This window comes from Neodiprion virginianus, chromosome 1, assembly GCF_021901495.1.
Source record: "Neodiprion virginianus isolate iyNeoVirg1 chromosome 1, iyNeoVirg1.1, whole genome shotgun sequence".
Taxonomy (NCBI): domain Eukaryota; kingdom Metazoa; phylum Arthropoda; class Insecta; order Hymenoptera; family Diprionidae; genus Neodiprion; species Neodiprion virginianus.
Genome location: NC_060877.1, coordinates 25,218,373 through 25,237,788, shown reverse-complemented (window position 1 = coordinate 25,237,788; position 19,416 = coordinate 25,218,373). Strand labels below are relative to the sequence as shown.

Genomic DNA, 19,416 nt, shown 5'->3' with positions numbered 1-19,416 from the left:
AATTTTTACACACACCCACACACACATACACACACACTCATGTATGCGTACATCACGCTCTGAAGAGCCGACTTGAGAGCTTAGATGATAGAAAGATTATCTTACTATAGATTACACGTGCATGGGAAGGGATCGATATTTTCGTAAAATAATATAACGACGACGATCCGATCGTCAGTAAATCTGTTCTACAATAAATGCCATCGTTACGATTTCTCTGGTTAAATTTACAGAAATGATACACACACAAGTCAGGAACCCCTTGTCAGTCTAGATCTACGATCTGTTTTATATAACTTTTTTTTTCCCAGACTACGCTGTATACTTGCCTTTGCCTAAGTACATATGAACGATACAAGGACAATGGTTTGTTTTTTTTTTCTTTTCTTTCATTCGCCTATTAATTTTTACCTCATCATGTATATAATAGTAGTATTTAATGTATGTGGTAGTAGTAGTAGTAGTAGTAGAGTAGTAGTAGTAGAGTAGTAGTATTAGTAGAGTAGTAGTAGTAGTAGTAGTAGTAGTAGTAGTAGTAGTAGTAATAATAATAATAATTATCGTGTATTTATAATATTTATACCGTCGCGTACGATAATACAATTATATTATATACTCCAAATATATAACATAATTATATTACACTACAGCATTTTACTTATTCACAAATTAATCATTATAGTATATCATCAAAAAACAATGCGTAATTGTTATTCTTTAATATATATATGTACAGAAGAGGTATATATATATATATATATCAGTTAATGTTAATATGGTAATTATTATTTATCTTTTCCTTTGTGTAATAATTTAAGATTATGATTTTCCGTTATTCTATTACGTTATTGTATGTATTATGCGAGTGCACGGTGTTCTCTTTTATCTCGCTGTTGGCTGGCTTACTTATAATATTTAAGTATTGTTTTTTATTTCTGTAAGATGCGACATATTCATTTCATTATTTTTCTCACTTTTCTTTACTCTAATAAATATACAAAAATTACAGTTTCCGTGTTGCTTTAAAATTGACGACGACACATGAATATTGTCAATCTGACGTGAAAAACTTGCGTAACTTTTGTTTTTGCCACGCTATTTATTGAACCGTTCGATCGCTAGATATAATCTGGTAAAGCAGATAAATGGACGTGCATGAACAAAAGACAAATGAATATCATATCGACAATATCAATTGCGCCAACAATTATAAAATGCTTCGATTCTTATCTCTTTAACTTATACAGAAAAGAAAAGCCAACGCTCGGGAGAACACCTATGGGTCATATCTAATTCTAGATGAATGGCAACACAGACTTTACTCAGAGTTCCGGTCGCCCCAAAGGGGGTTGTATTCTAGTGAAAAGGAACAGGGTTGATAATTACCTAAAAACCTATTCTAGACTACCGTAAAAGCTATCTTACTCTCCCAACTACAACGAATCACTAGTTGCTAAAATTCTATGCAAAAACTACCTCACCGCTACGTTAGCAACATGGACATTATTGTTTGTTCTCAATCATTCAAAATATTTTTTGTTTGTATTCGCTTCTTATTATTCTTAGAGAAGAGGATTACGATTATAGTTTTTTTAAAATTATTATTGTTATCAGTTTTATTAATAATAATAACAACTTCTGTTATTATTATTAATATTTTACTTCGGTATTTAATTGGTAATTTCATTTATATGATACATAAATAATTTACTTGGATATATCACTCTTCACTCTTGTACCGAGCGCGGATCCAAAAATCTTTACACGCATTTGCACAAACTGTAATTTACAGCCTTTTGACGCGAACTTGTCGTTCGAATTACGTATAACGTAGTGCACCAATGGTTCTATTCGATGATATCCAAATTTTCAATCTATCGTTGTGAACCAATTGCAAAATATTAATAAGAAGATGATTCATGATGTCAATCGAAATGATAAATGCTGCCTAGTGTACTTTGACGGTAAGTTAAAAGAGAGCGTTACGCCTATATTGCAGCACAGCAAGGTTTTCCTACAGTAATTGTATAAGATTTCATTAGTTATTACAAATGACTTCCAAGACAATGATAATTTACCTTCGCAATAACAAGAACCGTTTCACAGGAACCCTGTATTGTTGATCTCGAATGACCGATTTGAGATCGCGTATTAAACCGTCGTAATTAATTTTTTCTAACTGGAATTTTCAAACATTTTTGGTGAGGCTCAGTACTCGTAATGACAATAATCGCAATAATCACAGTATCTAATATTATTCCGTTACTGTTATTATTGTTAATTTTATTATTCATATAATCATTACTGTTATTCTTACTTATATTACCATTATTATTATTGTTGATGGTATTATTGTTAAGTTTATTATTAAGATTATTACTATTACTTTTTTTATAATTAGTGTTACAAAAGCTTGATGATTATTTGGATCGGACTGTAGCAATATATTCACATAATTATCGTCGTGGAAATAAGGATTTAACGTTACCATACATTAATAATTAATCAAATTGGTTAATATTTGTAGTTTCGCGTTATATGCACAATAAATATAGATACAATTCACATTTCATAACTATTTATTTTTTTTCCACGCATATTCTCCGATGCAACTTATAAAATGTTGTGACAGATATCGTGTAGAATTTCAGAGCTACGCGTTTATTGATTATTTTTTATCTTTCTTTTTGTAGTTTTCAAATTTCATCTTCCATTATACGCTTCTGCGGTAAAATATATAGCCTTGTTCAAAGAGTGGGACTTAAAAAAAATTGATTTGTTGAATTTCGTTCGTAATATTTGATACGAAAGTGATTATTATTATTTTATTATTTTTACTTCTTCGTTATATTATTATATATATATGTATATATATATATAAGTTGTATGTGAATCATCTTTTCACCGCGTTAGACAATGCCTACGCACGTAAAAATATCGGATAAATACCTCTAAATCACGGTATTTGTCGGTGTTTTATTTTATACCTGCGTGAAAAATTGCAAACCAATGTTTATCACACTCTCTGATTACATACCCGCAACGTTTGTAAATTATTCTTTTCTTTCACCTTTTTATTCCGTTTCTTTAGAAACCATTACTCCTAAAAAAGAATCAACAATAAAATAACTTCATTAGAAATCCTCCCTCTCCCCCATACCCCATTTATACGCACTTTTAATTATCAACAAATTATTTACCTATTTCAATTTGGCATTCAATTGCCTTCAGCACGAGCGTATTATTCAATTTTGAGTGAAGTTGTTATTTGTCGACATGTTTTTAAATTGGTATTTGTAACGCATATTTTGTGCAAGTACACCTTGAATTTTTTTTGTACGGGCTTAAACGTGAAAGAAGTTTGTTTCATGATACGGTATTATGATTTCACTTATTGAGCTTTGGGGAAAAATGCAATATTGATTGATATACCAAGGGTCATTTGAACGCAGCAATAATTGCATACTAGTGCTGAACTGGAAAATTAAAATTACCAAAGAAACAAATCAAAGGCGGAAACAAAGTTCACAAATTAGCGAATTAATCTCGTCAATTATGTGTACTATTAAATACTAGGTAAATGGTTATAGATTATTTCCAGTGTCTGGGAAAACATTGTTTTTACATAATAATTTATAATATAGAATTTTTACATCGATATATATGTATAAGATAAAACTTAATTTAGTTACATAATCAGTAAAAGCATTTGCGTCTACAATTTTTCTCCAATACATCAGATTACCCATCTCATACGCCAGAGCACGTTACTTTTTCTCCAACGCTATTATATGACTAATATTTATACATAGGTCGTTTAATTAATAGACCTATACCAATTAAATTAAGATACTAATAACTAATCAACTAACAATAACCAATAAAAAAGTGATTGCAAGGGCCACGGCAATTTTCATAGACTAATAGCTGTGGCATATCACGTTCCATCTTTGTTTTCAATCGCTATTAAGATCGCAATTAGTTGAAATAGTTTAGTCGACAAAAAACTTTTCATTGCAACAGTTCTTTCTGAATAAAGTCGTTGAATTTTCAGAAACTTCATTACAGCTGTAATATGATATAATCGGAATTATTAGCAAATTTTTTCTCAAAGATTGCAACATATTATACCAGAGCTGTGTATACACCCATCTGTTAGCTAAATATATACAAATCGTTATTTCGTAATGAGTAAATATATTTTTTACTCACCACCACTCAACCTCACATAAGTTCAACTTTACCTAAGTAAGTTTATTACTATTTATTATTATTATTTTTTTTTTTTACCTTTATTTTAGTTTTTTACTCCTCGTTTGCTCGGTAATTTATGAGCAACGGGGACGTAAAAACTTAGGAATATGCGGTAAAAGTTCATTGATAAAACCACGTTTCATCATGTTTCGTAATAATTTTCTGATGTAACATAATTAGTAAAAAATTGTATCATCTAACACGGCAAACCAAATATTGCATCGCTGTTGTTATTGTTTTTTCTTACAGTGGCAGTACTGATCAATTTCGTTCAGATGATAGACAATATTTCTGAGTTAAATGATATTCAAATGTTCCCTTGCTACATCGTTTTCAACGAGATTAGAATAATCTTCGAAAAAGATGCTTCGTTGGATTTCATTGACCTGTGAGATCACTGTGCCAAATGTACGCTGGAATAATTTATGGCAGGCTCCTATTCAAATACTTCTCTAATTTCGTCTAGATAATCAATTGATTAACGTGTAACGAAGAAAATTGAAAATTTGAGACAATGCCATTAATTTTTCTTCTACAAACGAAGAGTTGTTTTCGACACACTACAACTTGTTTCATTATGAAAACGAGTTACGTTATACATGAGTTGTTCTATTGCTGCTGCAAAGTGATTATTACCTCGAAAACGTAAAAAACCGAACAAATTAACGATTTCAAAATCAAATTAAAATGAACGACTGAATTTTAACGACTATACGGGAATGCGTATCATTTATTCCCATAATAGTTTTGTATGAATATAATTTTTATACAATTATTGTTATCGATGTTCTTAGTGTGATTATTGACACAAAATTTGATTGGGAATTTTTAAGTAAGAAAAATCGAACATTATGCATCAACAATAACGTATACAAGAGGTTTCGGTCGACCTGTAAGTCGCCACAGCAGCAAATGAACAACGATTTTCACGATGATAGTAATTGCACATTGTAAAACATGCATTCATAGACATGTCAAAGCATTTTACCAAATTGTAAAAATTGCTTCACAGTCGTCAGTTCAAAACAGACTGATCCTGGTAACGACTCGGAATACGATAGAAAGTGTCTCTACACAATATGAAAAGTGCTGTTATAAACCCATGAGGTATAGGTATTATTTAAAACCGTATAGAAAAGTATCGAAGACAAAACGTTTACGTTTACATCTTCCAGCTTCGTCAAAACGTTCTATTCATCTAAAGAACTGTCGAAATAATGTGAGATACACAATTATTCTTCACAGGCAGTGAATCGCATCTCATACCGATGGTCCTAGTTAGACTTTTTGCAACATGTATAACACGAAGTAAGTCAAACGGCAAAATTTGTTGATTTCAAGCTAAAAATGTGTATAATTTAACCCTCGAGATACTGAATTTCATTGCTCGGATTTTGAATAGTCTGCCACACTCTCTTATTCAAGGAATATTTAGATGTTTACCAATTCTCTTAAGCTTTGCGGTTTTCACGCAGTTAATCACTTTCCATCACATTCCGTAGTAGCAAAATATGCGAACCGATTGTAAATTGAATGTCGTCGATGCGGTTTGACATTTCACATAAAAAGCCAGTCACTGTGATTAATGTGATCCATTCTTCCAGTACCAATTTTTACTGTACAACGTAGAAAATACCACTTTTCAGTGTGTACAATCATCCAGAGTATCAGTTTGGTTCGAAATGCTTAAAGAATGCAGGTCGGATATATTTTTATAATGAAACCAGTAAGTCGTCACCCCCTTTGACTTACTCTGCGATCTCGCAAAGAATAGTTTACAATTGCCCAAAAAACTTGTGAACAAAGACTTTTGGTTGAGACTGCAATTTCATTTTTTTAAATACAAACACAAGCACTTTTTCTTTTCGCTGTTATTATGATAGCGGAAAAACTTGTGTCACAGTATCGAAAGTCCAAATAATAATGTACTCATTAATCGGAAGCAGTCGCTTTACAGTTCGAGAAAGTCTGTGTATTGGTTCATACCACAATAATTAGGTTGCTTGTAAGAAGCTTACAAGTAACTTACCGAAGCTTACTTGTAAGAAACGAGGTGCAGGAAGGTTTTATTTTTATTTGCGTTTTTTGTTATATTTTTTTTTTACATTAGTTTTTTTTTTTTGTTTTTTGTTTTTTTTTTCTAGAAAAATCTTACGTAAATTTCTCCAAACGCAACTGACTCGTAAGAACGAAATCTTAACGTCCACACAAACAACCCTTTCTTATATGAAATTACCCATCATTTATCAGATTTTTGTTTTGTTTAAATCAGTTTTGTCTTGGTTTTCTTTTTTTTTTTTTGTATTGAGATTACCTCATAGAGCAGTGCTTGGACTGCTTGGACTCCATTTTAGGGCAGATTGCGACTTTATTCGTGTTATCTTTGCTTTCTTCCTCTAATTCACCGTTACTATAACTCAGACTGTCGCGTATTTTGAAAATACAGAATTCCAGCCAGTGTCTACCGTGATCCAGCTGAATCTGCGGGTTGTGCAACGGCAACTGGGTTATGGCTTGTTTCGTATTCCATTACTTCTTGATAAATTAACTCCTTCCACTGATCCACGGTGTGTTCCCTCTCATCGACGCTGTGATCGTACGGTCCAGGTGCAGGCTGATACAGATTGATAAAGAAAATATGACGAATTTTGATAACAGTCTCTACCAAACTAGATGTACAAATAGTGTATTAACATATTCTCATTGAAGTTGTCAGTTCATTTACTATGACTGAGTACAAATACATCACTGTTTTCTTCTCTTCTCTTGAAAATATACTCACAGCGTTAACTTCTCCTTCGTCGTACCAGACGTTGATGTAGTTATGCAGCAGCGCATCATCCACAGAGATTCGTCGCTCGGGATCGATGACAAGCATACGTGAAAGAAGGTCTCTGGCTTGACTCGCTGTCGTTGCAGAGGTGAGAAAAAAAAAAGAAAAAAAAAAAAGAGGGAGAAACGAAATCATTGTTATTAGTATTTAATGAATCGGGTGAGACACAGAGTCGAACAGACAGCAAATGCAGGGTAAATTTTTGCAATACAAATTTGATAAAGATGTCAACTGAATCAAGACTTGCGTCTAATGTATGTATTTTTACTTTAATTAACATGAAATGGACCTCCCATTGTGCTTAATGGCACGGAAATTTTTGCATTGGCAATCTGTTAAGATCTGTGCTATTTGGTCTTAGCTAGTGAAGAACAACCTCTACCTTTTAGCCTGTTGTGTTCAGAGGAATCTGACGGAAACAAGACGTCTGGGAAAAGCCTGTCGAAAGGATATCCAGGATATCTCGGCCTGTTTTCAACGTAATTCCTCACCGTCGGCTGCAGTCGTTGCATAAACTCTGCTGCAGGTGTTCCTAATTGCTCTGTACGACGAATAGAGGAAATAGACGAAATTCAAAGATAATCGAACAAGGTATGTTTTGCGTTCCTTTAATACTGTTCCAAATTTTCTTTGACTTTGGTGTAACAATTGGGTAAAGCTGATGCAAAATTGTTTCCAATACATTTCCAGCTGACTGGTTTTTCGGATCCTTTAATGCAGTGGATAATATGCAGAAATGTGTCGGATAGCATCAATTTGAATGGAAAAAGATGTGTTCAAACATCAAAAACTGACTAAAAAACTTCGTTACTTACCAATGATTTTGTTCCACTGATCAATGTGATCGGTTCCGGGGAACAAGACGCCACCTCGAATCATCTCTCCCATAATGCATCCGACCGACCAGATATCCACGTTCTCTTTGTATCCCATGCCAAGAATTACCTGGTCGCGAAATAATTGATTATCACATATAATGTAAATTATGACAATTTTAAATTAATTCCTGTAACCAACGGTGATTTAAAATTGAGAATTGTTTGAACGATGACTATTTTCCAAAGATTTTACCTCGGGTGCTCGATAATATCGCGTCACGACGTACGGCGTCATCATGAACGTTGTGCCGGCAGTCCTGGCCAGACCAAAGTCCAATATTTTCAGGGTACAATCCGATTTCACAACAATATTGCTCGGCTTTAGATCCTAAAAAATCAGATACGAGCTCGTTGATTTCATTTCGAATTGTTGAACGAATGGGTGAGACTTAAACTAGACAACTTCGACAACTTGCCCTATGAATAATGCCAGCGGAATGTAAGTGCTTGATTCCACAGAGCATCTGATACAGGAGATAGGACATGCGTTCGTGATCCAAATCCATTTGGATCACCTGGCACAGATTGGCATCCATCAGCTCCATAACGAGGTAGACGTCTTGGAACTCGTCCAAGGATCGTTGAGGTGTGAATGCATTCAGAAGTCCGATGATCTGCAAAATTTATCGATACTTATTCTATTTTTGGAAATGGATTGCAGATTTTTGCTCTTCTTTTTTTAAATACTTTTTGCTTGCTCGGAGATTAATTCGAATCTAACGAATGTTCGTTTCTGTTACAGCACAACTGTGAAATCATTGAGAAATCGCACAACGGAATATCACGATGCGTTCTTACGTTTTTATGGTTCACGAGTTTCATGAGCTTGAATTCCCTGTAAGCTCGTTTCGCGTGTGTTACATTCTGAAACGGTCTGGACAGCTTCTTGATGGCGACATTTTGCGCTGTCACTGTATCGTAGGCCGCACTGCAAGCAAACAATATCACCTTACAAAATCCTAGTTCATCGAATAACTGAGGAGAATTCTTTCATGTGTCAGGTACAGGATAAGAAGTCGATTTGAAGCTACATGCGATGTTCAGAGATTATTACGACGATGATGATACAAAATGCACTGTATTAGTCACAAATTACCCCTCCCCTCCAAATCATACGAACTTTAATAATAACTTTGCGATTGCCGACGAAGATATGAAACGTCTCTCGTCTTGTACGTCAAAGATCGTTCAGAGTTTGAAAACGATCTTTGCACGGTTTTTAAAAAAACAGTCGAATAAGCGATAAGATGAAATAGGTACGTTAATTTCGTAACACTGTACATATAAATATCGGTTAATTCGATCGAATAAATCCAAGAAATAGCATAACTCACCAAACGATACCTTGAGCGCCGACGCCTCGTGGCGCGACGTCGACGTAACGCTCAGGAATGCAGAGTTCCGTGTCACCGGAAACGTACCGACGATATCCGGCTCTGATGTTTCCACCGGCCAAAGCGTTCACCGCATTTTCCATATTGAGTTTGGCTCTCTTTTGTCACCTTCGTTCTTTTTTTTTTTTTTTTTATTTTTCTGATTTCGATCCTCGCCAAGATCGTGCGCTCAAACTAGTCGTACGTTTGTGCTAGCTACCAAATCAACCACAACATAGATACAATAGGGAACGAAGACACTTTTTGTTGAATTTTTGGGACAGCAGTTGTCACGCGTTTTCGAGAATTATTCAACAATGGCTAAACGTATCCACCGTTCGATGTGAATGTCTGGCAAAATTTGCAATTTCAGAATTACGCGTGACATTTGCGTATCCTCATCACCGTCACCGATTCTATGTTGTACACAATTATTTCCGAGTCAAGTGGAAATTTACAATTAGATATGAAAAATATTTCAACGGCTACATTTTGCAGGTTTAAATTTAAATGGCAATGATTTTGGGGAAATTTTACGATACAGAATCGATGACGAATGCACGTGGTCGTCGGAACCATCCATACAATTTCAGTTTCTACGACACTTATAACCAGCCCTCGACCGACGCTGAAGAATGCCTCCTCTCGTCATCTTGTATACATTTTGTACGTTTGAAACAAAAAAAAACAAACAATCCCACCGCCCATATACATAAATTACAAAACTTGAAAATGAAAAACAAAAATCGTGATGAGGCAATACCGACACCGTCCCAAAACCAAAATCATAACTGGATGGATCCAAAAACCATGCATAAAACGTAGTAAATAAATTAATTAATAAATGAATAATTAAACAAGTAAATGGATAAATAAATTATCAAAGCGGTCTGAAATAAATAAAACAAGTGAATCAATTTAAACACTATATATGTAAATAGTGCAAGTCGCCGAGTGGTTATAAAAGAAAGAGGAATTCAAAGAATTAATCAATTCGTATTGATTGTAATTTTTAACAACGAAACACTGACGAAAATAATATTATTTAATTATCGTCATGAATTTTTACTTGCACTTTGCATATAAATTTCTATTCCTCGTTCTGTTTAACAACAAATATGCAACACTATCTGTTAACAACACTTGTAAATAAAATTCTACGTAACGATGGGGGACAAACGCTAAAGACAAACGATATGCGCTATGTAGGTATGGGGTATTCTACGTCAAGTGAGCCAACCTCCGATTAAGTCACGTGAATGGAGCATAGACAGGTTATTTTAATATTTTTGGTACACTTTTCACTGATATACGATTGCTTAAAAACTGACCGCTTTAGTTGTTAAATGAATTTTTAAACGGTTATGAATTACTTTGTTAAATCGATATTACAAGTAAAATGACTGGTCAACAGAGACAATTTTTCCCAGCGTAATAAAAAACTTATTCCAAGAATATTTTTGTGATCTCATTTTCGTATCTCAGTTACGAAATATTTCATTTTATAGATCCCGATAAAACCACAAAATAGGTATAAATCGAAAATGGTCAGGTTGGAGGTTGGCTCATTTGACATAGTATGCGATTGCATGCATCAGCAAACTGTGTCTATTTCTAACTTATATACGCGAATACGACTCGTGACAGGATAACGATGAAATTGATTATAGATAAATCGTATGGATGGTCCTTCGCTCACTTTGTCCTCGTGTCCCCTAAGGAGCTCCGCTTACCTGCGTATCATGTCAGCTTTCGATCGAATACTCATTTCCCACGAGACATAACTGATCACTATAAAATTGAGAGAGAAAAAGGTGTCGAGGGAATTTGATCAACTTACTTTTTGCTTCTATTCTGTCTTCACTTCCAGATAAATTCGATCAACAAGTGTGTGTAAGGAAAATATCTGATAAATGGTGAAGATATTCTGTTTCCAAAGATTGAATTAGTAGTTTCTCTATGTGTCGTTATTTGAGGACTTGATTTTCAGTCAAGGCAAGTGAAATTCAATAGTGCAACTCCTTCTTCTATATTTCAGGTGAAAATTATCTTCCAGGATAAATACTTCAACGTCAGACAAAATTTTAACTGAACGATGCAACTATGGATCATGAAACTATATTCAACTATTGGTTTGACAAATAGATTCATTTACATGGCAGAAATAAATGCTGCAGAAACGAGAAACAAATTATCTTCAGAAATAAATAATCTTCATTTCGGTGAGCGAATATGCATAGAAAAAAGACTTCGTCCGACTCGACGTTAAAAGCATAAGTCGTCTTAGCACGGAGGTCAGTGAATAATATAGTCGACGTTGGAATTGTTCAAGAATTTAGCTGATGAGTATAGTCAAAATACCTTTGAGCCTCCATTAGAGTTTTTTGAATTTTTATAAATATTGGACAAACATACCTAGGTATAATATACGTTAGGTATGTACCCACAGCATCGAGAGGCGCGTATAACAAATCTGAACGACTGTGTAAACAATCGCGGCCAGAGGCGGCCATGCAGCATTTTGCATAGTGGAACGTCTGTTTTTGTTTAGATTGGCAAGTAAGTACGCGTGGAAGACTTTACATCTCAGTAAATCACGACTTGGTTCACGGTGAACCGCGGATCGATGAGATCATTTTGATCAATTTCTACCAGCTGTCTTCTACATGTTCAAACGGCTGCCAGCGATGCCATGGTTTGAAAAAAGGAAAACGAGTGATTTTGAGAGAAAAATGAGTTATCGTCAAGCGATGAAAAGAATGTCAGAAATCTAACGCAGCATTACCTGTATCCAAAAAAATGAGGTTACAGACTTATGATTCGTCATTTCTTAAACTGTGAAAGTAAAGTTGTTAATATAGCGATGGTGAGAATTATCACGTAAAATAGGATTTTAAATAATTACAATTAACAATATGCATAAAGACTTTTCACATAAAATTCATATATTTGAACTCTCGTCACTTTCAGGTCTGTCCACCATTGCTTGGGTTGCTTTGCACTGAGAATATTATGGTTACGACTTTTTCATTTTGCGAAATATCAAAAAATTTCTCACCTTGCAAATCATAAGTTTAAATTATTTGTGATAAAGTCAGAGCGTCTCGGTCTTCTGAAGTAACTAAAAATCGTACCGTAGAAATTGAAAATGGTGAGGTTTCAGACTTGTAAATTTTACATAGATTGCCCTAAATCCTGTGAACTCCAGAAGACAAAACTCAATTTTTCCATACACGTGAACTAGCTCTTTACATGCTAATAGAGCTGTAAGGTCACATGACAAAAGTACGCAATTGATCATAAAACTTCAAATAACGTCAAAAACCAAAGGATCTGAAAAAAGCGACTGAAAGTGAGCCAACGCGGAAGAAGTAGGTACCAAACTAAAAGTGAATTCAGCGATTCACTGCCAGCCATGCTCATATCGCATTCAAGAAACAGCCCGGATCGGTTAGACTCAATATCTACACTCCATTTTTCAAACCATTGATTTCTCACTCTTTTGCCCCTTTTTCTCTCTCCCGTTTACGAAGTAGCGAGGATGAAATGCTGCGATAGGCTGACGGTTTATGGCCGGATCTTATTGCTATTGGAAAACGTTAACCGATAGGTTCTAGGACATTGTCTCACTTACCTAAACGATTTACTGCAGGTTTTCCAAAGAACCGATACCAACACCGTTTTACTTACTATCCGTATCGCCGACCTCGCACTTTTTTCGATCTCGGATAAAATCACGCTCGCCAACGTTGGAGAATGAAATCAGGCAAATTAATAGGGCAGCTACTCACCAGACGATACCCTGGGCTCCGGATCCAATTGGCTTGAGGTTTTGGTAGCGTTTGAGGATGGTGAACTTTGTGTCCCCGACCTCGACCGTGTAGAACAAGGCTGACAGCCGGGATGTCATGTCAGGCCCCAGGTAAGGCATGCGCCTCACTGCCCCAACTCGCCTTTCCTGCACCTGCACTTGCACCTCCACCTCCACCCCTGAGCACTCCTGGTGCACTCGACGCGGGCTTAGGCTCTTAGCCACGTTGGAGACTTGGAGACAAAAATGATTCCCGGTTCAACTTTACTCCCCAGTTTTCGATCCTCGGACTTGCTTCGCTTCTGATTTCTCACTCAATCAATCAGCCCGACAGCCAGATTTGTCTGGAACAAAAAATACCTACTTTCAACTTCGTCGCTTTTCTACTTCTCGTCTCGCTTCCGATCGCGGGTAAAGAGGTTCGTTCAAAATTTTAAATTTTACCGAACGACGGGGCGGGGTTGAAGTTCCGATTTATTTGATCGCGAAACTTGAAGTAAAGAAATCAAACTTTTACCAAACACCAAAGATTTGAATTTGGCCTTTTCGGAACTTTTCAAATTCAGAATTAGAACCGCACCTCCGAATGCCGTTGACAATTTGGAAAAAAAAATCATTTTAATGGCTTTTTCTCGGTACATCCATTTTTAGTCAGCTTTGGAAAACCGGCGTTTTTCCAATAACCGCTCGGAGAGACGAAGAATGCTAGTCCAAATGTCAAAGCATCAATTTTCCGGACACGTGCAGCGGTACAGCTGGCCAGACCAGCAATTTTCAATCGCCATAGTTTACTGCCCGTATTTATTGGGTACGTGTGAGCGAGGTATACAAACGTATTAAATTGTTATTGTAATTGCCTGCAGCCGTAATAGGATTATTGTCCCGTTGCGCGCTCGGCTAAAACTGCAGCAATATAGGGTCACCAAAAGCGAAAATGGTTGACAATGTCTGCGAATTATGCCCGGCTAACAAATCTACGCGTTTATACAGATTATAAGAGCATGACATATTTATATACTTAAGCATCAGTTGCTTCAAACTCTTTGCAATGTGTGTACTCATAACGGAATGATTTAGCTCGACTCTCATATCTGCCCGAACAACAATTCGATGACACTCAACTTTTACAACCTTGTATATAATACAATGGATTGTTTTGATCGAGGTAGAATTGGCGCACGATGACGATACACGTTGTAGCATTTATCGTATTTGCGCAAACACATCGTTAACTTATGTTTGTTGGCTGTGCATACGGAACATTGACAGAGCGGATGTAACGGATATACAACCTCGATGAACACATTTTGTACCGATTTATGACTAGCTTTGCACGTCCGATAACATTTCGACTAAATTACGAGGCGCGTCACGAATTATCTGTAAACTAACAACGAAATCTGAAAGCTTCCGGTTAATTCGTGCGGTCTGTTACTACTCAATACGATCGAATAACGCTTTTTATCAGTATAATGGATAAAATGGACAGCAAAAACTTAAAATTTCGACTAACCTCCCGTGCGGGTTTTCGAAAGAACTGAAAAACAACGAAGGAAGGTGAAAACAAATTCCGTGCGACAAAAACGTGAAATAATTGCGAAAAACGCTTTTCGTCTTCGTTTGAACCAAACAAGATGCAGAAAACGGTGCAACATGGAACTGCTCGAGTAGGTCGCATATTACAGGCTGGTGCTGACTTCGCCAGGTTCATTGTTAGGTTGAAAATCATTAGTAAGTCGTCAGCGCACGAAAAGGAGATGAATAAAGCCGTCCGCTTGTTCCGGTATCTGGGTCATGCCCTCTCTTCCAGGGCTGTTAAGCGCCGCATAGTAAACCCTGGACTCGCGTCACTACCCCAGCAGCAGAAGCTGCGATCGATGAGTAGAAATTGTTCCTCGAATCGCAATAAAGGTACATATTCTATGCCCCAACTATGCCCAAAAACGTGTGCAACAAAAATTGCACACGGCGATTAGCCGCGAGGAATCAGTTTTCAAAGTTTTTCCCGTAATGCGAAAATTCGACTTGGCGGCTTCCGACGCGCAGGGATTAAAAAAAAAAGCGACAGAAACAGAGAGACGCAGACAGGCAAGATCTTCTCAAGTGCCTCGTGACCGCGCCGCCGGTTCTCCGGGATTCCCCCGGTTATTTATAGAGTCCCCAGACACCGCCGCCGTCTGCGTGGGCCAGCAGCAGCCATCCTCTGAACGAGTCTGATATTCCTCGGAGGAACACATCCGCCTCCTTCTCTCCTCCGATTGCGCAACGTTGTCGGGCACAGACGTGCGTGTGCGGCGCGAAAACGCACGCGGAGAAAACGCGCGACTCGCAGGTGGATCTTCTTTTGACCATTTGTCAGAGGGATGCCGTGATGGAGATTAATCGGCTCGTGTACCATACTAGCGACTACTAATTACCACGGGACTGGTTTTACTTCCATTTTCTCTTATTTACTTCACCGTCGCGGCGAGTCTCGCCTACACTTTCTTATTTTATTCGTCTTATCAATCACTTTCATGGGCGGGATTCCCGATGCTGTTGCATCGTTAGACTGGGATTAGAGAAATATTATGGGATGAAAAATATTGGTAGACACGCGTGTTGTGTCAACGATCGAATAAGTCGAGTCGTTTATGAAAACCGAGTTGCTTTCGCTCTGCTGCGGCTGAAATGTTTTGTAATATCGGGATTACGCAACGAGAAAATATTCATCTGTTATACTTGACAGAAAATTATAGTAAAATAGGGATCGTTACAACGACGACTTGAATATGTCTGAATAAGCAAGTAATTTTTGTAAAATTTAGCTTAACTATTTAGCGTGATTAAATATTTTCGATATAAAATTTTCTATTCATTGCAACGTTGAGTTTGTTTGTTACATTTTTTTAGTTATATGTGGGCTTGAAATTAATTTATTGTTTCACCGACATTAAATTATCGCAGTAGTAACAACAAATTATAGTACCACTGATATTAATCAACAATACATGCTGGAATTTCTGGTTTCAGATACCAAACTCATTTGTATTTTATACTCAAAACTATATTTTTTCGTCATGGCAAAAAGTGAAAATAGTTAAGAACTGTATAGTAACTAGATCTAGAAGTTTTACTGGATATTGCGAATATCGTTCAATCATAAATTGCGTCAATAAAAAACGAACAAGGTTCAAAACCTGCAGCGAATTGAGTAAATCACGTGATATTTCATGAAAACGATACATTTTCGAAATAGAAAAATATTTCAGAATCAAAGATTTCGTGATAAAACAAATATCGATCATCGATTAATGTCGAGAAGTTACGTTGTGGATCAATTTTTTCAACGTCAAAAATGTATCGATTTAGCAATTTCATTCATTGATAGCACAGTTTATTCGCGAATAATGAATTCTTTGCTAACCACGTAAGATCAATTTTTCTTCGATCAAAAAAATGTTGTATGGAAAACTGTTATGGCCAACACATATATTAATGAAATGACACATATTATACAATAAATGGAACAGTTGAAAATACGTTACAAGCAATTGATAAAAAATTCATTAGCAAACGTAATGACTTCTGATCCATAAAACTCGAGCGCTAAATATCGTTTCAAGATGTTTTAAAAAACGTAGCATCGTATTACAGAAAATAATCACCATTCAGATTCACCCTTATACGTCTTGGATATCTAGTGATATTCGCTGCCGTTTACTAATTCTTAACAGGTGCTGTGAACTACTAAAAAATTCACATCAGCCTATACATACAGCCAATTATGTAGTTAGAGTGAAATTTACGACGTAATATTCAGGTCGATTCATAAATGGGGCAGTCGAATTAATCTGACCAATATGGGTAAATTTTTGGATTTCTCGTTTCTTTAAGAAAGTTGTCATGGTTTTCAAATTCGCAGGTTATTTTTCAACTTATCAACAGAATCGTGCTGAAGAGTTGCACTGCAATAATTATTTTTTGCCAATAAAAAAAATTCTCGAATGTGTACATATACATATAATGGATATAATGGATAAGCCCTGCAAGTGTGAAACGTAAAAGCAACATTGTCGAAAAAAAAGGGAAATGTAACAGACATGCTCATTTTTCTCCCAATTAAAAGGATTGCCTCCTACACGAATCCCAACTTAAATTCTTGTAATATTGCACATGGAATTTGACTCTGAATTATAAAATATTTCAATTTGTGAAGATATACAATTATGATTAACATTGACAAGATTATCGTCTAGTTTTTCTCGTTTCGAGATTTAGCGGCAGTGTCATTTCGTAATTGTAAATCGTTAAATAGGGGAATCTACTTCCGTGAAGAGAACCCACGTCCAGATTATAATTTGAAAATGAACAGAGTTTGAGAAATTACCGAACATAAACAAGGTCCGATATCTTCCGATGATGTAGGTGAATGTCGTAAAGTTTGTTGAGCTTATTTCGCGATCATCGAAGCATGTGACAAACCCGGTAGCCGACTGGGAGCGTGGGTGGCGCGGTCTATAATCATTAGCCGTCCGCCGCATGCTGGATATTTTTAAAAGTATCATTACGAGGCTCCACTGGGCAGGAGTAACACTCCAATTCGTATGTCTCTCTTTGTTTACGACTCGCTTTCCTCGGCTGTGTCATTTAATTTAATTATACGAGTTATCATAATTTATCCCCTCATAGTATTTCATCTGTTTAAATCTCTCGGTCTCGTTTTTTACATCCGCCAAGTCCCCTCGCGGCTAATTCATTATTTAAGTCAATTTTACAGGTATTAGGCTATACGTATAATGTGCCACTGGGAAAAGAAAAACATTGCCTTTGGGGGGAAAAAAACAGTATAATTTCTCGCGTTTAATCAAGTAGTAATTACTAAGTATCTTACGTAAAACAATCGATCTGTACAAATGATGTTTAACAACTTAGCTCGCTCGGATTTCAGCTCACGTGCAATTAGACAAAAATGCTGTCCACTGCAATACAAAGCGTTCGAAAATAAAAGTCTAGCTACCGTTAACAGAGAAGAAACAAAATATTATAGAAGGTAGGAAGGTTTATTCGAGTAGTACGCAAAAGAGTTTATCGCCATTGTTCGACTAGTTCTCAACTGCTGGTATAGTTGTACAACTTTGCAGATTTAGAATCGAAGTTAGTAATCCCGAATTGCTCAATCCCTACTCACCTAACTACTACGGATTACTTGTGCATGAAGACGACGAATACTTGAGACATTGCCACGGTAACTTTCGTCAATTTCCAAGGAGTATAATTATTTAACCGCCGTAAAAGAAATAAAAAAAAAAAAATTAATCCTCCTTGCGTAACGTTGCTTCAAATTGCACGATCATGGATAGAGTAAAAGCCTCTTGCGAGCGGCGGAAATGAGTTTTGCCAAGTGTATTTTGAGATTGCGAAAATTTCGAGTACTAAATGCTGAAGTGTAGACATTGCATTGAACTTGCTTGAAGGAGTACCGACAACATCTCCCGGACTGGTTGAAATTGTACGTGTAACGTAATGCGTACGCTTACACGATATGAATGCAATGATCGATTTGAATTTCCGTCAGAATACGGAGATAGTTATTCATCCAGCAAATATCTCTGTCATTTTTGAATGCGACACACGCACTTCAACTAACAACGTAATTACACAGTGGCACGCTGGCCGGCCCCGCGAATAGAAAGAGGCAAGTACACGAGCGTGTATCTCGCTACATTCTCGTATAACGACTTGCGCAACGCACGTGCGCGCATATATACGTGATACTCTGTCACGTTGTTTGAAGCGACCGGCCGAGGAATTAGACGTCTGCGCTCGCTTAGCGCTCTGCGCTTTAGCATCTTCCTGCGGTTCTTTTTCCTCACCAAATTCCGAGTCAAGTATCGCAACGCTCGAGACGACCGTCGAGCTTGCAACTTGGTTCTTCGAATCGAGTAGGAGTGAAAATTCGGAATCGTCAAATTTCCGAAATGTTTATTCAGGGGTCGAAAATCATTGAGTCGAAACTCACGATATATATTCACGAAAAATATTCTACTTCAAAACATCAAAATTCAGAGAAATTTTGCAAAAAAAAAAAAAAATTGCTGCTCAATTGCATAAGATATCCGATTAAAGTACTTTCAAATACGTCGACAAGTCACGGTTTTCGTCTCTGGTCAACTCTTTGGTACCTACCTATATGAACGTGCGAAGAATATTTCACAACACCAGAAATTAATGTCATATCTTTGACTACGAAAACTCGAAAAGGCTAGTATTAGAGATAATTTCTGC

The 19,416-nt window shown here is 36.4% G+C and overlaps 1 protein-coding gene across 14 annotated transcripts in view; it reads right to left on the bottom strand.

The window, feature by feature from the left end:
- Positions 1-1,107: 1,107 nt before the first annotated feature.
- LOC124310481 (stress-activated protein kinase JNK) overlaps positions 1,108-19,416 on the bottom strand; it is a 158,627-nt gene continuing 140,318 nt past the window's right edge. For 10 of the 14 annotated variants that reach the window (XM_046774480.1, XM_046774482.1, XM_046774481.1 and 7 more), the window contains 8 exons: positions 13,130-13,493; positions 8,764-8,893; positions 8,382-8,579; positions 8,159-8,293; positions 7,903-8,032; positions 7,464-7,628; positions 7,037-7,161; positions 1,108-6,868 (listed from right to left, as the gene is read on the bottom strand). In XM_046774480.1, the coding sequence (XP_046630436.1) occupies positions 6,716-6,868; positions 7,037-7,161; positions 7,464-7,628; positions 7,903-8,032; positions 8,159-8,293; positions 8,382-8,579; positions 8,764-8,893; positions 13,130-13,269 (1,176 nt within the window). In that variant the 5' untranslated portion in view covers positions 13,270-13,493 and the 3' untranslated portion in view covers positions 1,108-6,715. Of the gene's footprint in view, positions 6,869-7,036; positions 7,162-7,463; positions 7,629-7,902; positions 8,033-8,158; positions 8,294-8,381; positions 8,580-8,763; positions 8,894-9,299; positions 9,555-13,129; positions 13,510-19,416 lie in introns of those variants that run through there. The other 4 variants (XM_046774478.1, XM_046774490.1, XM_046774491.1 and 1 more) reach the window with 4 other exon arrangements.